The following is a 21,038-nucleotide window of genomic DNA, read 5'->3' as shown; positions in this document are numbered from 1 at the left end:
AAAAACCACACAAACAATAAAACCCAACCATAACACACCTATGCACTCAACCTTCCTACAACCTGAAATAGAGAAGATACCAGCTTACCTTTTGGCTTTTTTACTGACATCTCTGGGAGAATCTTTATGTGATGATCGGGAACGTGAACTCTCTTTGTGGGACCGTTCAGAGCGCTCTGAGCGTTCCGATTTTGGTGATGGAGATTTTGCTCGTCTACTGCCGCTGCTGCGAGATGGGCTAGGTGAAGCACTGTGTCGTCTTTTCCTTTGTAAAGAAAGCAAATACTGTTATGTACATACACACGCAGACACACACAGAGAAGTGAAAATTTGTATTAAGAAAATGGATTCCTTTCTGCAGATATTTTCTTTTGCCAATGTAACGTTAAATCCTTTTAAATAATTAAAAAGTAGTAGGCTTTTTATTACTTTAAGAAGAATAATCAAGTTCAACATGTGCACCAGATTTTCTCTGGCTGAAAACAAATTAAGGCCTGTGACTCATCTTTGTTTATTGCAGTGTAAAAACATTCTGTCATAGTTGCCTGAAAAGCAAGGCATTTTACCGTATCTACACTTAATACCATGGAAGAGTTTGGCTATTCAAGTATTAGAAGATCAGAGTGTACAATCATCTACCCTAAAACTAGCTGTTTTGAAGAATTTTCACTATGAGATGAATAACATTTAAACCACCGCAAATAATTTGTGGGATGATTCCAGTACAGTTTTCTGACTAATATGCCACAGTCAATTTACTGCTAGAGAGAGTTAAATATACCCTGTTTTCAACTGGTCATTACTTTACCATGTTTCCTCAGGGCCTCAATGAGCCAAAAGGGGATTCTGTTCAAAAGGGTATTCTACTCAAAAGGGTACGTCACTTGGGGCAGGATAAAAATGGCAATTTCTTTAAAATTCGGAAGCATGTTTTAACATCCAAAGCACGTTTTTTTGTTGTTGTTGGGTGGTTTTTTCTGTTTGGGTGGTTTTATGTTTTTCTTTTAAAATAAGATGCGTGATACAACATAATTTCAAGGCTGCTATTGTATACAAAGATAGTAACTGCCAGGTTTTTCCTCCCATCCACTTTACTCCAAGGAAAGCCATACCTCTCTTTTCTTGTTGGTGTACATTCCTCCTTTTCCTTCTTATCTTTGGACCTGGATTCAGATTTTTCCTTGTCCTTTTTGTCTCTGTCTCGTTCTCTTTCCAACTCTTTTTCTTTTTCCTAAATTATTAGAAGCATTCATGATTTCAGATGAGGTGTGACTAATTATTAAGACAATCAAGCTAATCACAAACAGCATAAAAAGCACTGAGCACTGAAGGCACACAGCACATGATCTGGGAAGGAACTAATGGTCACACCATACCCCCTTTTCAAATCTTTACTACTGCTTTGTACACAGCAGAAATGTTTATTGTAAGACATCACTGACAAACATGAAAGATGTCACCCTATGTGAGAAAGTCTGAGTATCTAATTGGAAATGGACAGTCAATTTTACAAATTTCAGGGAAACGTTACAGCTGTAATAGACTTTCTAAACTAAATTAAACATGAAAGAATACCAGGAACCTCATTCTACTTAAAACATATGCATTCATCTTCATTAATCCAAACTGAAAATTGAGATAGTCTCATAACTACAAGACATTTAAAGACAAAACAAAAATACAAATGAGATTCTGCAATAACATCTACTCTGTCAAAAAAACCCACAAATATGGTCCATTTCTATATACCAACAGGACCACTTTGAAAGAAAATACATACCCTGAGCACACCTCGTTTGTCTGTCAAATAGTTAGAAAATTAATTATACAAAAATAAACCTAAACCATCAAGCAAGTCTGAACACAGAGATCAAGAGATGTGCTTCTTTCAGTACTGGCATTAAAAAAAAACCCTCCTTTCATGGCAAAAAATAAACAGATATTCCCTGCATACCCCATAAAGAAGACAAAGAAGGGGTGATTTAGCTAAATGAAAGGGGGGGGGGGGGGGAAGGAGGAAGGAGAGATAACAACACAAGTGCAGGAAATAACCAGGACAGCTATACTAATCTAGTCTCACATTCTCTTTACATGGAAGGCTTACCAGTAAAATTTTAAAGTGTTCCTTATCATTGTACCTACTATTGCAAACTATCACTGGATTCTACTAAAATCAATGGGTTCTTAAGATGTGCCCAGCTTATATGATAGCATAACTAATTATTTAATCTTGATAAATAGGAATAAACAGTATTTTAAATAGCTGTAAGTTCCTATTCTCTTAACAATATACAATACTACTAGGAAATTTACTCTTGGAAAGCTTATTCTACAGTAAATTAGAGAGAAAACGATGACCAACCACCAAGTTCGTGGGAAATGCAATCAGAACCAGTATTACATTATTATTATTATTATTATTATTATTATTATTATTATTATTATTATTATACAAGCTAACTTTATTATGGCATTAAAGCAAAAGATAAAGTTATTCCCTTAACAACAGGGTTGTTATTGTTTTAAAGAACACTTGTTATAATTATCATTAAATATTTCTTAACTAAATATTACCTTCATCGTTGAAAGTGAGATAATTATTAAAAATCTAAAATATTGCAAGCTGGTTGAACTACTTCAACACAAGGCATCTAACAAAGTTATCAGGATTACGATTTCTGGTTTTTTAAACTACTGTCTCACTAAACATTTTGTGCTTCCTGTACAAATCACTTCTTTTTCCAATTACAGAAAACACTGAGAAAGTGGGAAGTTTTAGGATACAACTACATTTAAAAGGAAAGTTACTTATAAAAATTAAGGTCTTAACTGCCAGTATCAACCTCCAAATGTGTAAATCTCCTTCAGGGATCGGCTTTCTTAATTTTTACAAGTCGCTTTCTTCAAGGTACCGTGCAAAATTACTTCAGTGAATTAGTCAGATATTGAGCACTAAATAACGCAAAGAACAAGTGACAGAAACACCTGGTGAAAACTGCCTATTTGTATTTAGCTTCCAAGAAACTGCATGGGCACCTAATTTCATCGTTGATCTGTCAGGCTGTGAAACCAGATTAGAGAAGCAACTGCCTCTTACTCTCTCTCACTAAACGCATTGTCCGAACAGGTTACATGTTCTTTCGTTAAGTTTCAAAGATTCAAGATCACATGACATCACATATATAATGCTAATTTTTAAAGCCACTTCTGACTTCATAGTCCAGAGAGGACTACTAAAAATGGTAATGGTACAGAATTATTCACTTTTGGGTGACAGTATGAGCTGGAATTATCCAGGAAATCTTAGACACTGGAGAATCAGAAGCACATATGCTGCTTAATACTACTCTTTCTCTTCCTTTGGAAGCCTTTAGCACAACGGATCAATTACTAAAAGCAAAATGAAAAGTCTGATGAACATCTTTAATTGACAGCTTTCCCTTTCCTTTCCCACACCTAACAGTTTGTTTTATGTAGTAGATCCAGAAGTGACCTCTTCAAGGTTTCAGTACATTCTAATGATACCCATCTGTACAGTGTGAAATACTCCATTGATTAAAAAGAGAGATTATATCTACTCTGCAGAAAGCACTTGGACTTAAACATGCAGTTTGACATGACAGTAGAATTTTAACGAGAACCATGTGTTGTTATACTTAATGCCACCTTACATTTGATAAACTCAGTAAAAGCCTATCACAGAATCAGAGCCAAACATAAAGAACATTTCTTACCCTCTGGAGCAGCTTGTCTCTATAGTGTTCAACCTGTTCCTGAAAACTCTGGCCTGGTTTCTTGGGTCTTTTCCCAGACTCTAACTCATCCTGAAACTTCATCACCTTAAGCTGTGAAAATAATACTGACCATTAGGTTATTGGGCTTATTATTATCCAGTTAGGCAGGTGGCTGAAAATGAAGTTTCCATGATTTATAATCTGTGTTCTTCATTCTTTCTATACAAGTTTGTGCACAAAAAGATACTAACTTTATTTAAACTGGACCAAAGCAACAAAACCACATATTCGTCTGCAGGCACCTGCAGTTGTTTACAGACATGTTAAGAACTAAAAATAAAGGGATTTTTTTCTGTTATTCTACTAAATTCTGTTCCCATCATTAGAACACTGCATCCTTCTATTTCTTAGATCATTATCTGTTTTTTTTTCTTTCAAAATAAGATCATTTACTGCAGGTGTCTTAATATATTGTTTCAACTTCTCTCGTCTACCCCAAGTTTTCCTTCAGAAACTGCCTTTTTTCCACTTAACCCTAAATATTAAAATCAAATGACTGACATAATTAGGACATAAAACAAATGTATCTCCTCTTCAGGGCTGTTTGCACAGAGTGGCTAATTTGAAAAAAGTGATTTTTACTAACGTAATACTCTTTCACGTGCTATCAAGCTTAGCAAGAAAATTCAGTTCACTAGTGCTGCTAAATGTAACACTAAACTTACTGTGATAATATCCCCAACTGAGTCAAAGTTAAGCAAATGTCAGAATTTTTCCATGTAGATTTGTTGGTTTTTTTGGTCTACGTACACTAAAACCTTTCTCCAAGTTGATTCACATCATAAAACTTCACTCACATCTCTTATCATTTGTCAGTTCTTTATTCTTACTGATATGGCCTTTTACAAACAATCCTTCAATTTTTTCGGATGAGGAGGTGTCTCTTTTTTTGGAGAGTGGGGAGGCGCTTGGTAATAAGTCATGTTGTATTTGTCAGCCCTCTTCCAGATGTTTATGCTCTGACCCTCCTTGTATTTCCTGCTTCAATACCGACCCACACAGTCATATATATGAGAGTAGATTTTTCCAGTGCTTGAGGTTTCATTTTTAGCGAACACACACAATATTTTTCTCTTTAGAAGTATTTAACTCTTCCACACTGAGAAAACACAAAGGAAAAGGCTTTGCAACTGTGTCCATTTTGATTATCTGAAAGGATTCTTATTCTCCAGGTCCTCAATTCCCTAATACGAAGTAGGCACAAAATCAAACCCTACAGGTTTGTTCTTCCCTCTCAAAAGCAGCAGGCCAGACTGGATGTGAAGATACCATATATTCTAATCAGCCCTTCCAATTACTGACTGAGCAGAAAGGAAAGGTATCATGAAAACAAACTAATCACAAGAACAAGTATGTTAAGAAACGTGAAACCCAGGCAGGGATAGCACTACTTTGAACAGGATCCCCTTCAGTTCCAGAGCTTATGTCAACAACACATTTTTCATTTTAGTCTCAAACATGATGGAGCAACTTGTTTTGGGGAAGGGAGAAGGGGGGGGGGGGGGGGGGGGAAGGCATTGCTATCTTGTACCACAGTAAATTTCTGACAAATGTTCTGCTTACCTCCCTAATTTACAGAGTATGTTCTACCTATGGTTGAGCATTTTTCATTTTTGCTTACAATTCAGCCAATTAAACAGTCAGCAGCCAATGGAAAACTGATGTCATCATTTGTCACATACCACTCCAGCTTCCATAAAGGCATTTTTTCTTCTCCCCCCCCCCCCTCAAATGCAGAAGTTTCAAAAGCAGGAATACCTCTTGGAGCCATATATTCAGTGTCACCCTGTACCACCTGTTCTGGTAAGAAATCAGGACTGCATTCTCTACCATCACATAAACTCCAAGGCCATTAGTTGCTTAGCACATTCAGTACAGAACAGAAGGAGTACAGAGGAGGCCTAGCTGATCGAGAAGGCCTCTTGGGCTGTCATGGTATGAACATGCCCATAAGACTTCTACTTTGTTTTCCCAACTAAATCAGTCAGATAATTTAAAAACAAACAAACAAAAAAAACCCAACCAAAAAACAAACCCACCCACCCCACCCCCCCAGAAACCAAAACACACCCATCCTCACAAGATTTTATTTCTTTACATTTTTAGCCAACAAAACTGTGACACTATCTCTGTTTAATCATATTTTGAAAGCAAAGAAGCGTAAGTCTATAGCCCAAAGTAACCTGAAATGAAAGAAGACTGGGAATCCGATCAACAGGCTTTACTTGATTTAATAAGCTAATCTGGACGCAAAGAAAGGCTGGTTACATGCATGTCACACAACCCACTGCTGGCATGAAATTTAAAATGCCAAGAGGAACTATTTGCATGTAACTTTGCCAATAACTGCGGGGGGGGGTGGGGGGGTGGGGGGGGGGGTGGTGGTGCAGCAGGAATAGGTGATCATTAGCAGGGGCCTAGAGGAAGAGAGGAAAAATAGGAAAAGCCTATACAATAACCACTGACTCAACACCTCCCCAAACTCCAACTACGTTAAGATCGTGTGGTTTCCTGAGACAGCTATGGTCTTTTACAGACCAATCATCAACGGATCTCTCTTCCGCACACTTGCTGCATCTCCCTTTGAACCCATGTAAACCGACTCCTTTTAGAACGATGCTGTGGGTAGAGGAAATCAGCTCTAGTACATCCCCTGGAAAAGGGGACTGAGTGTTACAAAATGCTGAGATGGTTATTAACAGCTCACTACAGAAAGATCATTCTCTTCCACCTTCCTTCTCCATTCCTGCACTCCAAGCAAAGGGTTCCTCCTCCACCCTGCCCTTGTAGCAGCTGCAGTGCTTGGCTGAGCCTTCCATAAGCCAGATCAACTCACTGATCCAGCAGAAGCCCACCCCCCACCCTAAATTCTTTTTTCCCCTGCATTAGTGAGATGTATTGGCTCAGGGGAAGAACAAGCAAGTCCCAGAGCTTGCAGGCAGGATCAGGATATTCCCTTTCAGCAGAGGTGAGCAGATCAGCTCATCCTACACCTTCACGTATAGCGGCTTTTGCTACTTGCTCTAACACACCACCACTGTAACTATGTTTTAAAAGAAAAGGAATTACTTAGGTCCCAAAGTCCAGAAAAGAATTCTCTAAAGAATTCTACCACTCAGAATTACTATATAAACTTCTATGTTTGGTTATCTCCCTTCATCATTTCACCATTCATAGCATACTGGCCATAGTGAACACTTTTTATTGATCTCTTCATGTAGAGTATATGATGCTTATATTACTATCATACAGTTCCAGATATCACCCCAGGAGAAAGAAATCCTTAAAACCTAGGCTTAAATCTGCTTAAGCATCTAATCGATGAATTTTGTAAGCATTCCACTTTGTAAACTTGCATTTAGAAAGAACTAATATATTCTCATCAAATTGGTTATTCCATAATTATTCTTGTCCAACAGACAAAATCTTTTAAGCCTGTTCATCCTTAGATACATTGACTTTATCTAGACTATCTCTGGAGTCAGTAATACACGTGGTAATATGGAAGAGGGAAATTTTTCAAAACCCTGTGCCAAAACTTTGTAATACTAATTTCTTAGACACAGCAGCCTCCCACAACAGTTTAGGGGTTTTCAGAGACTGCAATGCAGAAGTGTCAAATATCATTGGAGTTCCTGTGAGCAATCTCTACTAAATGCTCCAATGCAGGGATTGTATTTCTCACTAACCATGAGGAGGTATCTCTAGTAAGTTCAAGATACAGCTCCACAACATGCCTCATGTCTACTGGTTCTCATCTTGAAATTTTCCCCCTCTCTCCTCAAACTCATTTGAGGAGAGTTTAAAAGATTCAACCCTACCTAGAAGTTGAGGCCTTGATTACAGACTAACTAGTAAGCTACCAAGTTACAGAAAAGGTGGTAGATCTTGCTACCACCGTTCAGAGAAACCATAGACTGACACAAACGGAAGCTCTGCCCATGGCTTTTTGCATTTTAACACAAACAGGTGTGCTGTGGGCAGCCTCCCTTGCTTAAAATGAATCTATTTTCAAAAACTGTTCTTGGTTTTCTAATCTTCTGCTGATACTGTCTGAGTCCATACATAGTGCTCTTCAGGGGGAAAAAAAAAGGCTTTTTCACAAGAGGTTATTCCACAGTTACACAGCTTCTGAACTTAAGTGGCCAGGTTCAAACACAACTTATATGAGGCAAATTAGCTGCATGCTACATACTAGGATTGACTAGGAAGTTAATCACCAGATGCTTGATGAAAGATGGGAATTTCTGCTTGATATATAATTGCACTCAAATCTAGATTGGTTACAGACAGGACAGACAGCCAAGCAGACCAAAACGTTTTGTTTTTCCTTAAAACAGACTCGCCCCAACAATGGCTGCCACAAGTCCTAGACTTTGCCAGAAGCAGAGCAAAATATTTCTCTGAAAGCTCGAGTTTTCCAGCGAGTCTACAAGCAGTGGAATTTCTGCAGCTACAATATTATCAACAACAGATGACAGCGATACTCATGTACACATGTGAAATACCTCTTCAGCCGTAACAGAGCTCTGGCACGCTCCATCACACTCACATGATGCCATGTGTCTTGGAGCTACGCAATTCCTCGCTTTTGTCTTTGGGTAAAATAGAAGTAGACTCAAAGATTTAAAATAGACCAGAATCTGCTGAATTAAGATAGTCATTATCTTCTAAGGAAGAACTGCTATAAATAGCAAAACTATTGGTCAAGCAAGAGCCAATTTGTCTCATCTGTTATTATTAAGCGACAATGAGTAAGATATTTAATTGGATATCATTTTGCCATTTTGCAGTGGCCTCAAATGAGCTAGGTACAGAAACCTCCACAGACTGTAAAGACCAAAGGGTTATATTGTTCTAGTGATGATTACAAGCCTCAGAAAGCTCCTATGACTTGATGAACAAATACACAAAAGTGAGTATTCTGCATACTAAGCACCATAATCCAGAGAAAGAAATAATGGAAATTGTACGGAACTTCAGTTTCTTGACAAAGGTATACAGGGCCTTGAAATCCAGAACAGGCCTCGGATACAATCTGCTCTTGTGGACTATGCTTAATCTATTCTTATCTTGTGCTCTAGTCATTCTCTGGTGAAGACTGAATACTACACTAAAGGAACTTTGATCTTGCCTGGTACAGCAATTCGTATCAAGAAAGCAAGGAGAGAAACCTCCTTTCCTTTGTGACATGCAGGAAAAACTTCTTTGGTTCTTGGTAGAAAAATAAACTGCACCTCAAATACCATGACACACTTTTTTTTGGGGGGGGGGGGAATACATCTCTGTTTACGCACTGGGCAGAGGGGTACTGACAGAGCACAGACACAGGATGGTATAACAGAATCCAACCCCGCATCTCCTGGAGCTCAGCAGTACGTAGCAGAAAGGCTGAACAGGAGGACTGAAAACCATTAGTCTTCTACCTCTGATTAAGCAATCAAACACCACTTTGAGGTCTCAGGTGGCTAACACAAAGGGAAGTAAAGGCAGCTACTAAAGAGGACAAATCTCCTGTTTGACCCTTTTGGAAGCACTGATACATCTGGATTCGTGAAGTGCCTGCCTCCTGCTGCAGATGAAGCCTGCGCTGTGCTTTTTTGGGGGAGGATTATAAAATCTTGTGCAGCAAGATGGAGACAGAAGTAAAGTACCTTAGAGAAAGGTCCAAAGAGGACAATGCTGCTTCATTTTGTCTGTGAGTTTTTGTATGCTCTGAGGAAACAAGTTTAATGAACAATTTAAGCAACGCAAAATTCCCATTTTTCTAACACTTCACAGCACTGACGTCTCTCTACAAAGAGGAATACACCCTTCTTTTATATGTCCCTGGGGCAGGGAAAGAGACAGACACACATGCACAGCACCATAAAGACCATTCTGAAATTTGAGTTATAACGTAAAGCAAAGTGCCAATCTTTCCACACTTAGAAAAAACAGTAAAAAAATCACTGTTCTTTGGTGTTACAAAAAAGCCTCCGCTCTTGCTAAGTTCTGGAAAGAATTCACACTTCAGCAAGGTTAACAGGGGTATGGGGGAAGGCAAACAAAGGGTTAATAACTTGCCTTCTCTGATGGCTGTGGCCAAAGTTTGTTTCTTACTGCACTTCCCCTCCCAGCTGACAAACTTAATTTACTAACTGTGCCAAGAGAAAGAATTGTTGTTTGTATTCAGGAATTTAAAAAAAATGCATTTAAAAAAAAAATGTATTTCAGCTTCCCTGGTAGTCACTGTGTAAACTGCTAGAGAATCAGACTTTGCCTTTTTTTTTTTTGCCAAAGATTTTACACGACATTAACAGTGTGTATTAGATGGCATAATTGTTAAAGCCGGCAATTGTTTGGGTTTTTTTCCCCTCATTTCCTCCCCTCAAATTTAATAATGGATGTGTTCTTTGGCAGGGACTGAGTACATACTAAGAAGAAACTTTGAGCGTGAATGCTTTAAAGTAGTACAGGGAGTACTTTCCTGTCAATGACAAACTTGAGGAGAAATTGCAAAATTTAAGTACTTCTACATAGTGTCTGAAATGTTCCGAAAATGAAAAAAATTACAATCCTTCTCTGGCAATTCCAAAAGTCTGAAACTGAGATGGTAATTTACTTACCACAAACAATAAAGACGGCAACATGCACTTGAAAACCTCAAATATTTACCACCTAAAACTGTTACAGACGGGATACATTGATGAAAGAACTTACACTTGTGCAGTGTGAAAGTGACAATGGTTAAAGTAAATCATTTCCTAATCTGCTTCCACATCTGCCAGGATAACATCTACAGAACAGATACTCAATCTGAAAGGAGCCCTTTCCATAACTGCTACAATCATTATTACAGCAAAATGAAAACTAGTTTCACTTGTACTTTCGTTAGTCTAACATCATGTATTTCCTACAGAACTACTGCCACCATGAGTCAAGTCAGACATAAATCCCATTCAGCTTTTCTCAAATTCAGAATTTACTCACTTCAAATAGCTATGCATTATGCACTTTCAAACTGCTATGCAAAGCAATAGGTTTCTAAGTGCTTAGTTATAGTCCATTAATCTTAATAATCTGAATTATTAAACAGAAACATATTTGGAAGAAACAACAGTTGTGACATGTTAAAATATTATTGCTTGTACATCTTAAAAGAGTATTATGGGGCTTTGCTAACGTCTGATTTTAGCTAAGTAGTACATTACAGCATAAATAGGTAGGCAGCCACAATTCCACCTTCAAAATATTACCCAAGTTATAATCTGCCACTTGGAGATGCTACAACTGCAACAAGTAGTTTAGCAGCTTCTTAGTACAAGAATTTCAGTATTCAATGTATCATGGGTTTTAATACTGAATACAAGCTGGAAAGTTGCATGCAATTTTAAACCTGTTTTTGCATGGCACTGTATGACAGAAAAGCTTCACTGCTAGACAAAGCTCATGCTAAATTCAAGTTCTAGTTACCTTCTCAGTCAACCACAAGCTCAGAAGCCAGCACGAAGACCTAAGAATCTGTGCTCAACCTTAACAGCTATACTAACACCCATGCTTGGAGAAAGGATAAAAGAACGAGTGAGCCCTATAAACTGCATGTAGGTCTTCAATTAAAATGCCCCATTTCCAGCACCACCTGGTTTAGTTGCATCTACTTCTTCTTTTGATGGCTGACACAGTGAAAAGAGCAACTTTTAAACTCAATGAAATACTGACACTTCAAGGCAAGAGACAGAGAGAACAAGAAAGGCATAGGACTTAAGGCCACATCCAAAAGTCACTCCTGCTTGCCAAGTAGAGGAAAGCGTAGAGGAATCCAAGCGATCTAAGGCTACCAGTGGTACTGAAAAAGGGCACTGAAAAAGAAGAGTAATTCTCAACACGCAATATCCCCTGACTCAATTTTTCATTTTTTCCTGCATTATTTTGAAAGGCAAAACAAGGCAAGGCAAGGCGGTAAACAAACATACCTTTATAAAAACACACCGGACTAAAAAAACCACTATATAATAGGACTATAATTATTTTAGTAAAAGTAACTCGGGGGGGGGGAACATTGGAAAGGTACAGAAGGGTGGCACAAAACACCACATGCTGACCTCTATCTCTCGGAGTTTGGCACGCTTTTCTTCGCTCATTTCTGAATATTTCACTGATGACTTGGATTCAGGCATTTCTTCTTTAATAGGATTGGAATACAAGTGTTGCTCTTCTGACTTAGAACTCTGAGTGTCTTCCTCATCTTCACTTTCTTCTTCTTGACTTTACAGAAAACATAAATAAATATATCAGTTAATTCTGTAAGACAATTATCTGTTACAAAATTTACCATCTCTCCTACTTAGTTTCTATGATTAGTTACTAGTTTAGAAATTTGTAAGTAAGATTGTGTTATGTAAAAGTCGGCATCTACAAAACAGTCTCCATCTGTGAGACAGATATCTTAATATTTCCATTTAATTAAATCATTAGTTTTTATTACTCAGATAATTTACACTTTTCACATAAACAGAGTGGAGAAGAACTCTTGAAATTGTCACCAAATCCCTATCTAACTCAGCTACAAAACAAGTTCGCTACCTCAACAAAAAAATCTCTTTAAGTGCTGTAATCGTGCTTTTCAGATGTAAGTTTTATGAAAGAACAAAATTTACTACATTTTTGCTTTTTGGAGACAAGCCTGAGATATGGCAGATATTCAAAATTATATTCCCAGACTGGCCACTAGAGTGCTGCAGGACTACATGCAACGCAGTCAGATTATTTAAAGCATTACTAATAAATGCTCTCAATTGCCTACAGAACAAAGTAAAAGACTGCTCAAAAACAACAGATGGCATGGAGTCTATTAGCATCCAAAGAAACATATACATCAGAACATTATTCACTCTGTTTGTCTCAAAAGCAAAAGGCAGAGGTTTAGATACATTCATACATATCTGACACCAAGATTTCCAAACTGTAAAATACTACTACCTTAGTTCTTACCATCTGACATTAAGTTATCAAATCAGCATCAATTTAAAGATTATAGTTAACAATTCTATCAAAGGGTGTAATTTAGCGTGTTAGAAAAAATTATGGGGACTGAAAGCATGCTGCACTAAAATCCTGATTTTTCTCCATTTTCTTATTCTCCTACTTTCAAAATTTCACTTTTGTTCTGCTCTTATAATACATATATATCTTACAGGGAGTCCCAGAGACACTCAACCTTAGAGGCAGAAAATTAATATGTTTTCATCAGAATGAAAAAGTATTTACTTTTGAATTTCCTCCTCCTCAGATTCTTCGTGTTGGTCAAAAAGCTCCCACTTAGAAGTAGTAACAGCTAGAAGAGACAGTAAGATAATTTTAACAACAGAAAAAGCTATCACTTAATCTGAAAATTAGTATTTGTAGATATAATAAAAATTACGTGATAAAATTTACCAGCATCTAACACTTAATACAGACTTTCTATTTCATAGAAATACTCAAACCTGCACGTTATCAGAATATTTACTATTTACAGAGCTATTCACTAACCTTGCATATCATGTTTCAGTGAATCCTTCAAAAGCAGCCAAGTATTTGTCAGTTTGTAAAAATCTTATCTTCCAAACAAATATTTAGAAAGACTGCCAACCACATACCCAGATTTCTTTCAATATTTATTCTTAATGAACTGGAAATTATTTTTAAAGGTTGGTATGTTATTCTACTTCAATAACCAAAACAGAATACACTATTTTCTTCACTGAAGTTATAACCAGAAAAAGAAGTTACAATTGAAAATCCTACTGTATTACTACAGAAATTATTTTAGCACTTTTAAACAGATCAGTTGAAAATAATCATGAAATAGGTAAGTGACATTAAGCTTTCAGTTTACTTAGGGAAGTGTTTTAGTTTAATATATACTTTGAAAACTAACCTTGAGCTTCCAGTTCCGATTCATCCACTGCTTCCCACTTTGAAGGGGCAACTTTAAATATGGGCTCATTCTTTTTTGAGTCTTCAGCCGTATCCACTGTTGGAGAAAGAGACACAGAAAAATCATTTCCAAAGCTCTTCAAAAGTTCAAATGGAAAAATTCTAATATAACAATCAGATTTAAATACTGAAGCATATTATACTGTTTTATTATTTGCAAAGAAAAGAAATTAGGATTTGGAACCTGATGTGCAGGTTTTGGACACCTACTGTGTCTCTGAAGCAAGTACAATCTAAAAGCAGTTTTTAAACTAATTCTTCCTAGAACAAACTGAAATTAATCAATTGAACATTTTATGAAGCTACATGCCATGTTAATTCTTGGCTGTACTTGTAAAAACTACTTGGGGAAAAAAAAGGATCATCAAAAACTGAAGATTCAAATTGAAAGCAAAGTTGAAACATTTCATACAAGGAACTCCATCAAGATCATCATCCAGGGATTTAATTGGGACTCCATCCAGATCATCAATAGGAGCAGCATCAATAGGAATTCCATCCACATCTTCTAGTGGAGCACCATCAAGCTCTTCCTCAATGGGAGCACCATCAAGATCATCTGGTACTTCCTAAAAGCAAATAAAAATTAATCATTTCAAGAACAAATCTACATTGCTTTTCTTTACTTCTCCAATTATTGATTCATTTCTTTCTAAAGGAGTAGCTTTAAAAATACCTAAAACCCAAAAAACCTCAACTTTAACAATTTTTGCTACCAAGTACAGTTGCTTATTGCAGAAGAAAAATATGACAATATCCTCCTATAAAAAATTATAAGCAAGAACTTGGAATTCGTCCATAATGTACTGGAAGCTTTGCAATATATATTTCTATATTCAATATATTTCTGTATTCAAAAGAAGAGATATTAAGCTGAGGTTTAGCTCAAAATGAACCAATTACAGTCAGATAAATTATACTTACTACATATGAAAGATTCCCTGAGAACCAGTAATCTGAACAACTGACAGAAATCAGCTATTTAGTAGGAACACAAATTTCAGGAACACACATAAATGATAAATACACCTGCATACTCTAACTTGTTAGGTACAGGCACTGTCCTTCATACGTGCACGCTCACCTTGCTCTACTGCTAAGGGAAATAAGCTAACCTTCCAATTACACTGTAGGTCTCCCTCCCACTGTTCTGAAAGGCATGTTTCCACAGAGTTACAAAATGAACTTATCCTAAACATATATCCATTTATTAGTGTCCACTGTCTTGATTCTCTTAAACGATATTTATACGTAACTGAACAGATCAGTACACATTCACTCAGTGCTAATGGTATTGTAGAAATTTTAAGCATAGAGCTTCAAAATATTGAATAATAACTTATACATGTCACTATGCAATAACTAAAACTCGCTACATATCCTGTTTAAAATAACCTCTATCAGAAAAAAAAAAAAGATATATAAATGCTGTAGGCTTAACTAGAAAGTTAGCAACTTACTGCTCTAATACAACACAGCAAAGATCAAAGTAGAGTATCACCAGTGTAAATGATCTATCACAACCTTCCTCTCAAACTAAGAAAGCTCAGATGGCTCTATTACATCCAATTGTGACACTCACACAAGAAGAAAGTGGATGATTCAAGTGGCCAGATGCCTAGCTATTTAGAACTCTCAGAAATTAAAACTAATGCCTGAAATTCTAACTCAAAATTCACAGACAGATACTACAGAGTAGAATCATAGAATCATTGAGGTTGGAAAAGACCTCTAAGATCATCGAGTCCAACCGTCAACCCAACACCACCAGGCCCACTAAACCATGTCCCTAAGCGCCTCACCTACACGTCTTTTAAATACTTCCAGGGATGAGGACTCAACCACTTCCCTGGGCAGCCTGTTCCAATGTTTCACCACTCTTTCAGTAAAGACATTTTTCCTTACATCCAATCTAAACCTCCCCTGGTGCAACTTGAGGCCATTTCCTCTCGTCCTATCGCTTGTTACTTGGGAGAAGAGACCAACACCCACCTCGCTACAACCTCCTTTCAGGGAGTTGTAGAGAGCGATGAGGTCTCCCCTCAGCCTCCTCTTCTCCAGGCTAAACAGTCCCAGTTCCCTCAGCCGCTCCTCATAAGACTTGTTCTCCAGACCCTTCACCAGCTTCGTTGCCCTTCTCTGGACACGCTCCAGCACCTCAACATCCTTCTTATAGTGAGGGGCCCAAAACTGAACACAGTATTTGAGGTGCGGCCTCACCAGTGCCGAGTACAGGGGCACCATCACTTCCCTGCTCCTGCTGGCCACACTATTTCTGATACAGGCCAGGATGCCATTGGCCTTCTTGGCCGCCTGGGCACACTGCCGGCTCATGTTCAGCCGGCTGTCGACCAACACCCCCAGGTCCTTTTCCGACAGGCAGCTTTCCAGCCACTCTTCCCCAAGCCTGTAGCGCTGCATGGCGTTGTTGTGGCCGAAGTGCAGGACCCGGCACTTGGCCTTGTTGAACCTCATACAGTTGGCCTGGGCCCATCCATCCAGCCTGTCCAGGTCCCTCTGCAGAGCCTTCCTACCCTCGAGCAGATCAACACTCCCACCCAACTTGGTGTCGTCTGCAAACTTACTGAGGGTGCACTCAATCCCCTCATCCAGATCATCGATAAAGATACTAAACAAGACCGGCCCCAGTACTGAGCCCTGGGGGAGTATTTCCTGGAGAGAGTATTTCCAATACAAAGGAAATACCGGTCATTCTGCACTAGTCTTTGCTCTGAAATGGTTTCACAATAACTCTACTACAGCACCTAACCTGCAAGCAACAAATGCATAAACAGATTAAACAGTATTTGCATCTGAAAATACCCGTTACACCTGTACTTAAGAGCAAGGATTCAAAGGAAAAAGGTTTATTCACCCTAACAGAGATATCAAAATAATCCTTGCCAGCCCTATTTTATATTTACACTTTTTTCCTCACCATCTACTAGCATCACTACCAAGGTCACTTACCTCTGTTTCTTTATCTTCCATTATATTTACAAGCCCCAAGAAAATATTCTGTAGTTTGATCAGAAATGGTTCTGGATAGATCGCCCAGTCTTCCCAAGCTCGGAAGCATGTCATTACCCGTTGCTAGAAGCAATAAGAAAAAAAAAATGCTAATAAATCCATGTTAAGAAATTTAAAGTGATTGGAAATACACCACAGAGAACTACTACTGTAGACAGCTACTCCTAAGTAGTTCCATACTGGAGTATATTACAATGATACCATGCTGGGCAAGACTAGTAATTTTACAAAAATATTTATATAGGAACTACTTTTTTTAAAAATCTCACTTGGGCTTCATTTTCCCTTTAAATTCCTGTTACATTATCAATTTCAGCTGTTCAGTTCCTATCCCGATAGTACATTTCACTCTGCCCAGAAGCAGGCACCTCTACTAAATGTAACAGAAAATATCTTTCCCTTTGTAAAATAAAATAACTAAAAATAACACTGAATAATATGAATAACACTTATTCATATTATTGAACTGAAATTATGTTCCTACTTTCATTTTTTTTGTAGAAGTTAAGTATATTTGAAATGATGGGCTTCAGCTCAAGCTTGACACATTAAATGTAGCTGGAGATGTAGATATTAAAAAAAAAATCTACTGCCTGTCTTTACCATATAATTTAATAAACACTTTTAAAATAGCAGAACTAAAATTGATTCTCAATCCAGAGCAATTGGGAGCAGAGAAGGTAGGACAACCAGGATAAAGACCTTAATACAGAAAAACTAACTACACTGTAAGCTTTGTATTTAAAGCTTCTGATTTAAAAAAAAAAAAAGAAAAAAGAAAAAAAGAACTGTAGAGGCATCTTTAAAAGAGGAGAAGGAAAAGCTAGGCTGAGCACAAGAATGGTGAGAAGCAGAGCACTTTATCTCAAAAAATCACTCTCAACTACCCATGGTCAGACTGCTTATCAGACCTCAAAAAATAAAGCGTAACCATCACAAAAATGTTAAGAAGTAACTTTATGCTGTTATGTCCAGCAGTTTCTTTCCACACTGAGCAACCCAAATTTGTTTTTGAAACTGAAATACAGGGGGTCCAAAAATAATCAGAAAGCTAGAAGGCCTTGTTTGCAATTCAAGTACTAGACAGATACCCTCTCAACTCCACAGCTATACATCTATGGGTGCACTTCAGCTGTTAGATGCTAATTTTCTTCCTTAATTTCAAGACTATCTTTGCAAGAGAGAAAACTTAATTTTTTTTTTTTTTTTTTTTTTTTTTAAAGGCTTAATTAGGAAGCTTGAGGTCTAAGCCACCTATCACAGTATGCAATCTCTTGTGCAGGAACATCTCTTTATTTGACTTCTATGTCATGTAAATAACAATGAAATACATACCTTGAAATTTTCAGACTGTAAATGGCCTTGTATTGTACGGTAAGTAGCATTGAGATCAGAGAATATCTGACATAATTTTGTTTCAAAACTAGAATTAAACATATACATTTCTTTAGTTAAACTTTGTAATACATGTTTTCTGGACATACATAATTCACGAAAATACCTGGAACACAGGACTCAAAAGCACAAGGTTCTGATCCCTATAGTAGCCATGAACTGAACTATAAAATAAATATAATTACTATATGTTAAATCACCTTAGACAACAACAGAACTGTGAAGGGAGATCTTCACATCTGCTGCAGTCTCTTTATACAGCCTGGAAAGATTGGAGGAGGATAAAAGGAGTCTTACAACCTTATATTCGACAAAAGAATTGTCTCAAAATTCAACTTGTATTTTTAAAAAATTCTTAGTTATGTTTCTATTCTAATTTACTCAGTGAGGCCCTCAATGAAAGCACAGTGAGTAACAGCTGCCTTGCTTCCCTTGAGCTCCTCTCGACGTGCAAAAAAAACTAGCACAGCAAAGACACTGCAACAAGAAACATCATTTGCAATCGCTAGGGTTTTGAAACATGCTGAATATTCCCCACCATGCTACCATAACATTAGAGACACTCCAGGAAGTAGGCACAATCAAATATCTAAATAGGACAAAGGTACTCTCCTTTGGACATTTTTCCTAAATTCTGCTCAGCACCTTAGAAACAAAGTACGTAATCCCCTTACAAGTTCTCCAAACCTCATGGAGAATTAAAACACACCTTTTAATTAAAAAAAAAAAAAAAAAAAACCAAACCCACAACTATTTAAAAAAACTGACTTCTTCACATGGATTATTTGCTATACCGTATCTTGAATATTATCTACAGGCTCTCTTTCTGTAAAGAGGCACATGAGTTATTCTCACCTCTGTGAGGTTCCATGCCAGCGGTCCCTTGCACAGGGCATATACACTTCTTTTTGCATTACAAAGCAATCCTATGCACTAACACGCTACATCTTTTTACATCACGCTACATCATTTACATTTTCATGCAAAGACATGTAAGTATCACCAGTGTTGTAACAGTATCCTCATAGAAAAGTGTGAATTTCTCTACAACCACATTTATCCAGAGATGTACAAAACTGAATATAAGGATATTCTTTTTTTTTTAAATCATCAATCACCTAAAATATTATACTTACAATTTTCTATAGTAGGAAGCATTGGCAACTTTAGCTGAAGAGTTGTATAACACATCCGACACTAGATATAATCTTGCAATCTACAATAAAGAATGTTCAAATTAAGTATTCTTTCTGGAAAAATGTATATATTTTCAGGATAATTTAAAATATCTAGAAGTATCAAATTAGAACTAAGCGTAACACAGCCATATTGTTAATAAACATGCCAAGATGCAATTAGCCCCCTGTTACACTACAGGGTACTACCCACTGTAACATGATATTATATAGTATTACAAAGGACAGATCATGGCATTCCAATTTTTGTTTCCTTGTTTGAACAGACTATTCTGCTGTTTTCAACTTCACAGTAAGGCAGAACATTATTTACAAGCAAGTTCAAAAAGAAAAAAAGTGTATAACAAAATCCCACAGGAAAAAAAAAAAACATACTTAAATTCAAGCCCACGTTTTAATACAAGCCTCAATGCTACTGAAACCAGGACAGAAACTTATGAAATAATGTTTGTAAATTATATGCACATGCTGTTAAGTGAGCTCTTCACCCAAAATACAAGATTATACAAAATCTCCACACCTTCTTAGGAAGAGGGGTCTTCAGAATGGACAATGATTCTGTAATGCAGTCTACAATTTCTTCAGCAGCTTCTGCATTATTTAGACAGAAAACCATTGCATCACCAATATCATTCTTCCGAGGTGTTAATCCACGCAGAATTTCCTCTAATTTGTCCCTCTGTCTGAAATATCAGGAATTTTAATACTTTCAATATAAAATTAACAGTACTTTTGGGAATTTCCATTTAATGATGTTTTTGATTTTTTCATCTTTAGGACAAAAGCAATTTTAAATATTTCTATATTCTGTTGCCCGAGTTTTTTCAGTGACTTGTGAACATATGCATCCACATTACATAAATAAACAAAGTGCAAAAAGTTCCCAGTCAAGTCTTGACTACACAGAGAAATCAAGGAAAAATAATGGAGAAATACCTAATGCAGCAGATCAGTATCTCTAATAAAGCAATTATCTTTCTGGATTTAGCTTAAGTCTAAATCAAAATGGATAAATCTAAAGCATGCAAGTAATTTCTGCTGTGGAATAAGAAGCATTAGTTTCAGAAAGCTATTAAGAAGCAATTATTTCAGGTTTTCCCTGACCTCCATATATACAGAACACTCTCAAAAGAGTATCTTTTTGAGCCTTTCAAAAAGATGATATAAGAAATAAATTATGCATTAAAACTTCCAGAACCATGACTGGTATCATAACTATGATGAAAAGAATAAAACAGTAAGAAATTCCACATGCTAAGAACACAGTTGGAACAATAATAGCAAAATTAAGATCATGTATATACTTCCACTACCACAGCCAGCCCCACCACACTTAAAATTCACAGCAAAGAACTCTGATGGTGTCTATTCCTGCTTATTACCAACTGCTCCCAATTTTAATTTCTGATGAACACCATCAATAAGTTTAAGATTATAACAACTGTTTAGTTCCTGAGATCGTAACAATGTTGAGAAAGGTGCTATATACCCCCACCAACAGACAGGAACAGAAAATGGGGAAAACCTCTCGTCTTCCCAATCCCCTTCAAATAATGGGTTAATAACAATTGGATTGAAAGGACTCATTGTTCAATGATGACAAATCTAACCAAATCCAGAACATATTTAGCAACAAGTATCATCAAAAAAGTCTAACTGAAAA

The 21,038-nt window shown here is 37.0% G+C and overlaps 1 protein-coding gene across 1 annotated transcript in view; it reads right to left on the bottom strand.

The window, feature by feature from the left end:
- Positions 1 to 21,038, bottom strand: part of U2SURP (U2 snRNP associated SURP domain containing) — a 47,631-nt gene that overhangs the window by 1,730 nt on the left and 24,863 nt on the right. The window contains exons 17-27 of the mRNA XM_076341005.1: positions 19,896 to 20,058; positions 19,316 to 19,395; positions 18,120 to 18,207; positions 16,725 to 16,847; positions 14,167 to 14,323; positions 13,696 to 13,791; positions 13,044 to 13,110; positions 11,879 to 12,041; positions 3,735 to 3,845; positions 1,113 to 1,231; positions 89 to 265 (exon numbers count right to left, since the gene is read on the bottom strand). Of these exons, the coding sequence (XP_076197120.1) occupies positions 89 to 265; positions 1,113 to 1,231; positions 3,735 to 3,845; positions 11,879 to 12,041; positions 13,044 to 13,110; positions 13,696 to 13,791; positions 14,167 to 14,323; positions 16,725 to 16,847; positions 18,120 to 18,207; positions 19,316 to 19,395; positions 19,896 to 20,058 (1,344 nt within the window). The remainder of the gene's footprint in view (positions 1 to 88; positions 266 to 1,112; positions 1,232 to 3,734; positions 3,846 to 11,878; positions 12,042 to 13,043; positions 13,111 to 13,695; positions 13,792 to 14,166; positions 14,324 to 16,724; positions 16,848 to 18,119; positions 18,208 to 19,315; positions 19,396 to 19,895; positions 20,059 to 21,038) is intronic.

Source organism: Aptenodytes patagonicus, chromosome 6 (assembly GCF_965638725.1).
Source record: "Aptenodytes patagonicus chromosome 6, bAptPat1.pri.cur, whole genome shotgun sequence".
Lineage (NCBI taxonomy): Eukaryota > Metazoa > Chordata > Aves > Sphenisciformes > Spheniscidae > Aptenodytes > Aptenodytes patagonicus.
Note: the sequence above shows the minus strand (reverse complement) of the source record. Positions and strands in the feature narration are given on the sequence as shown.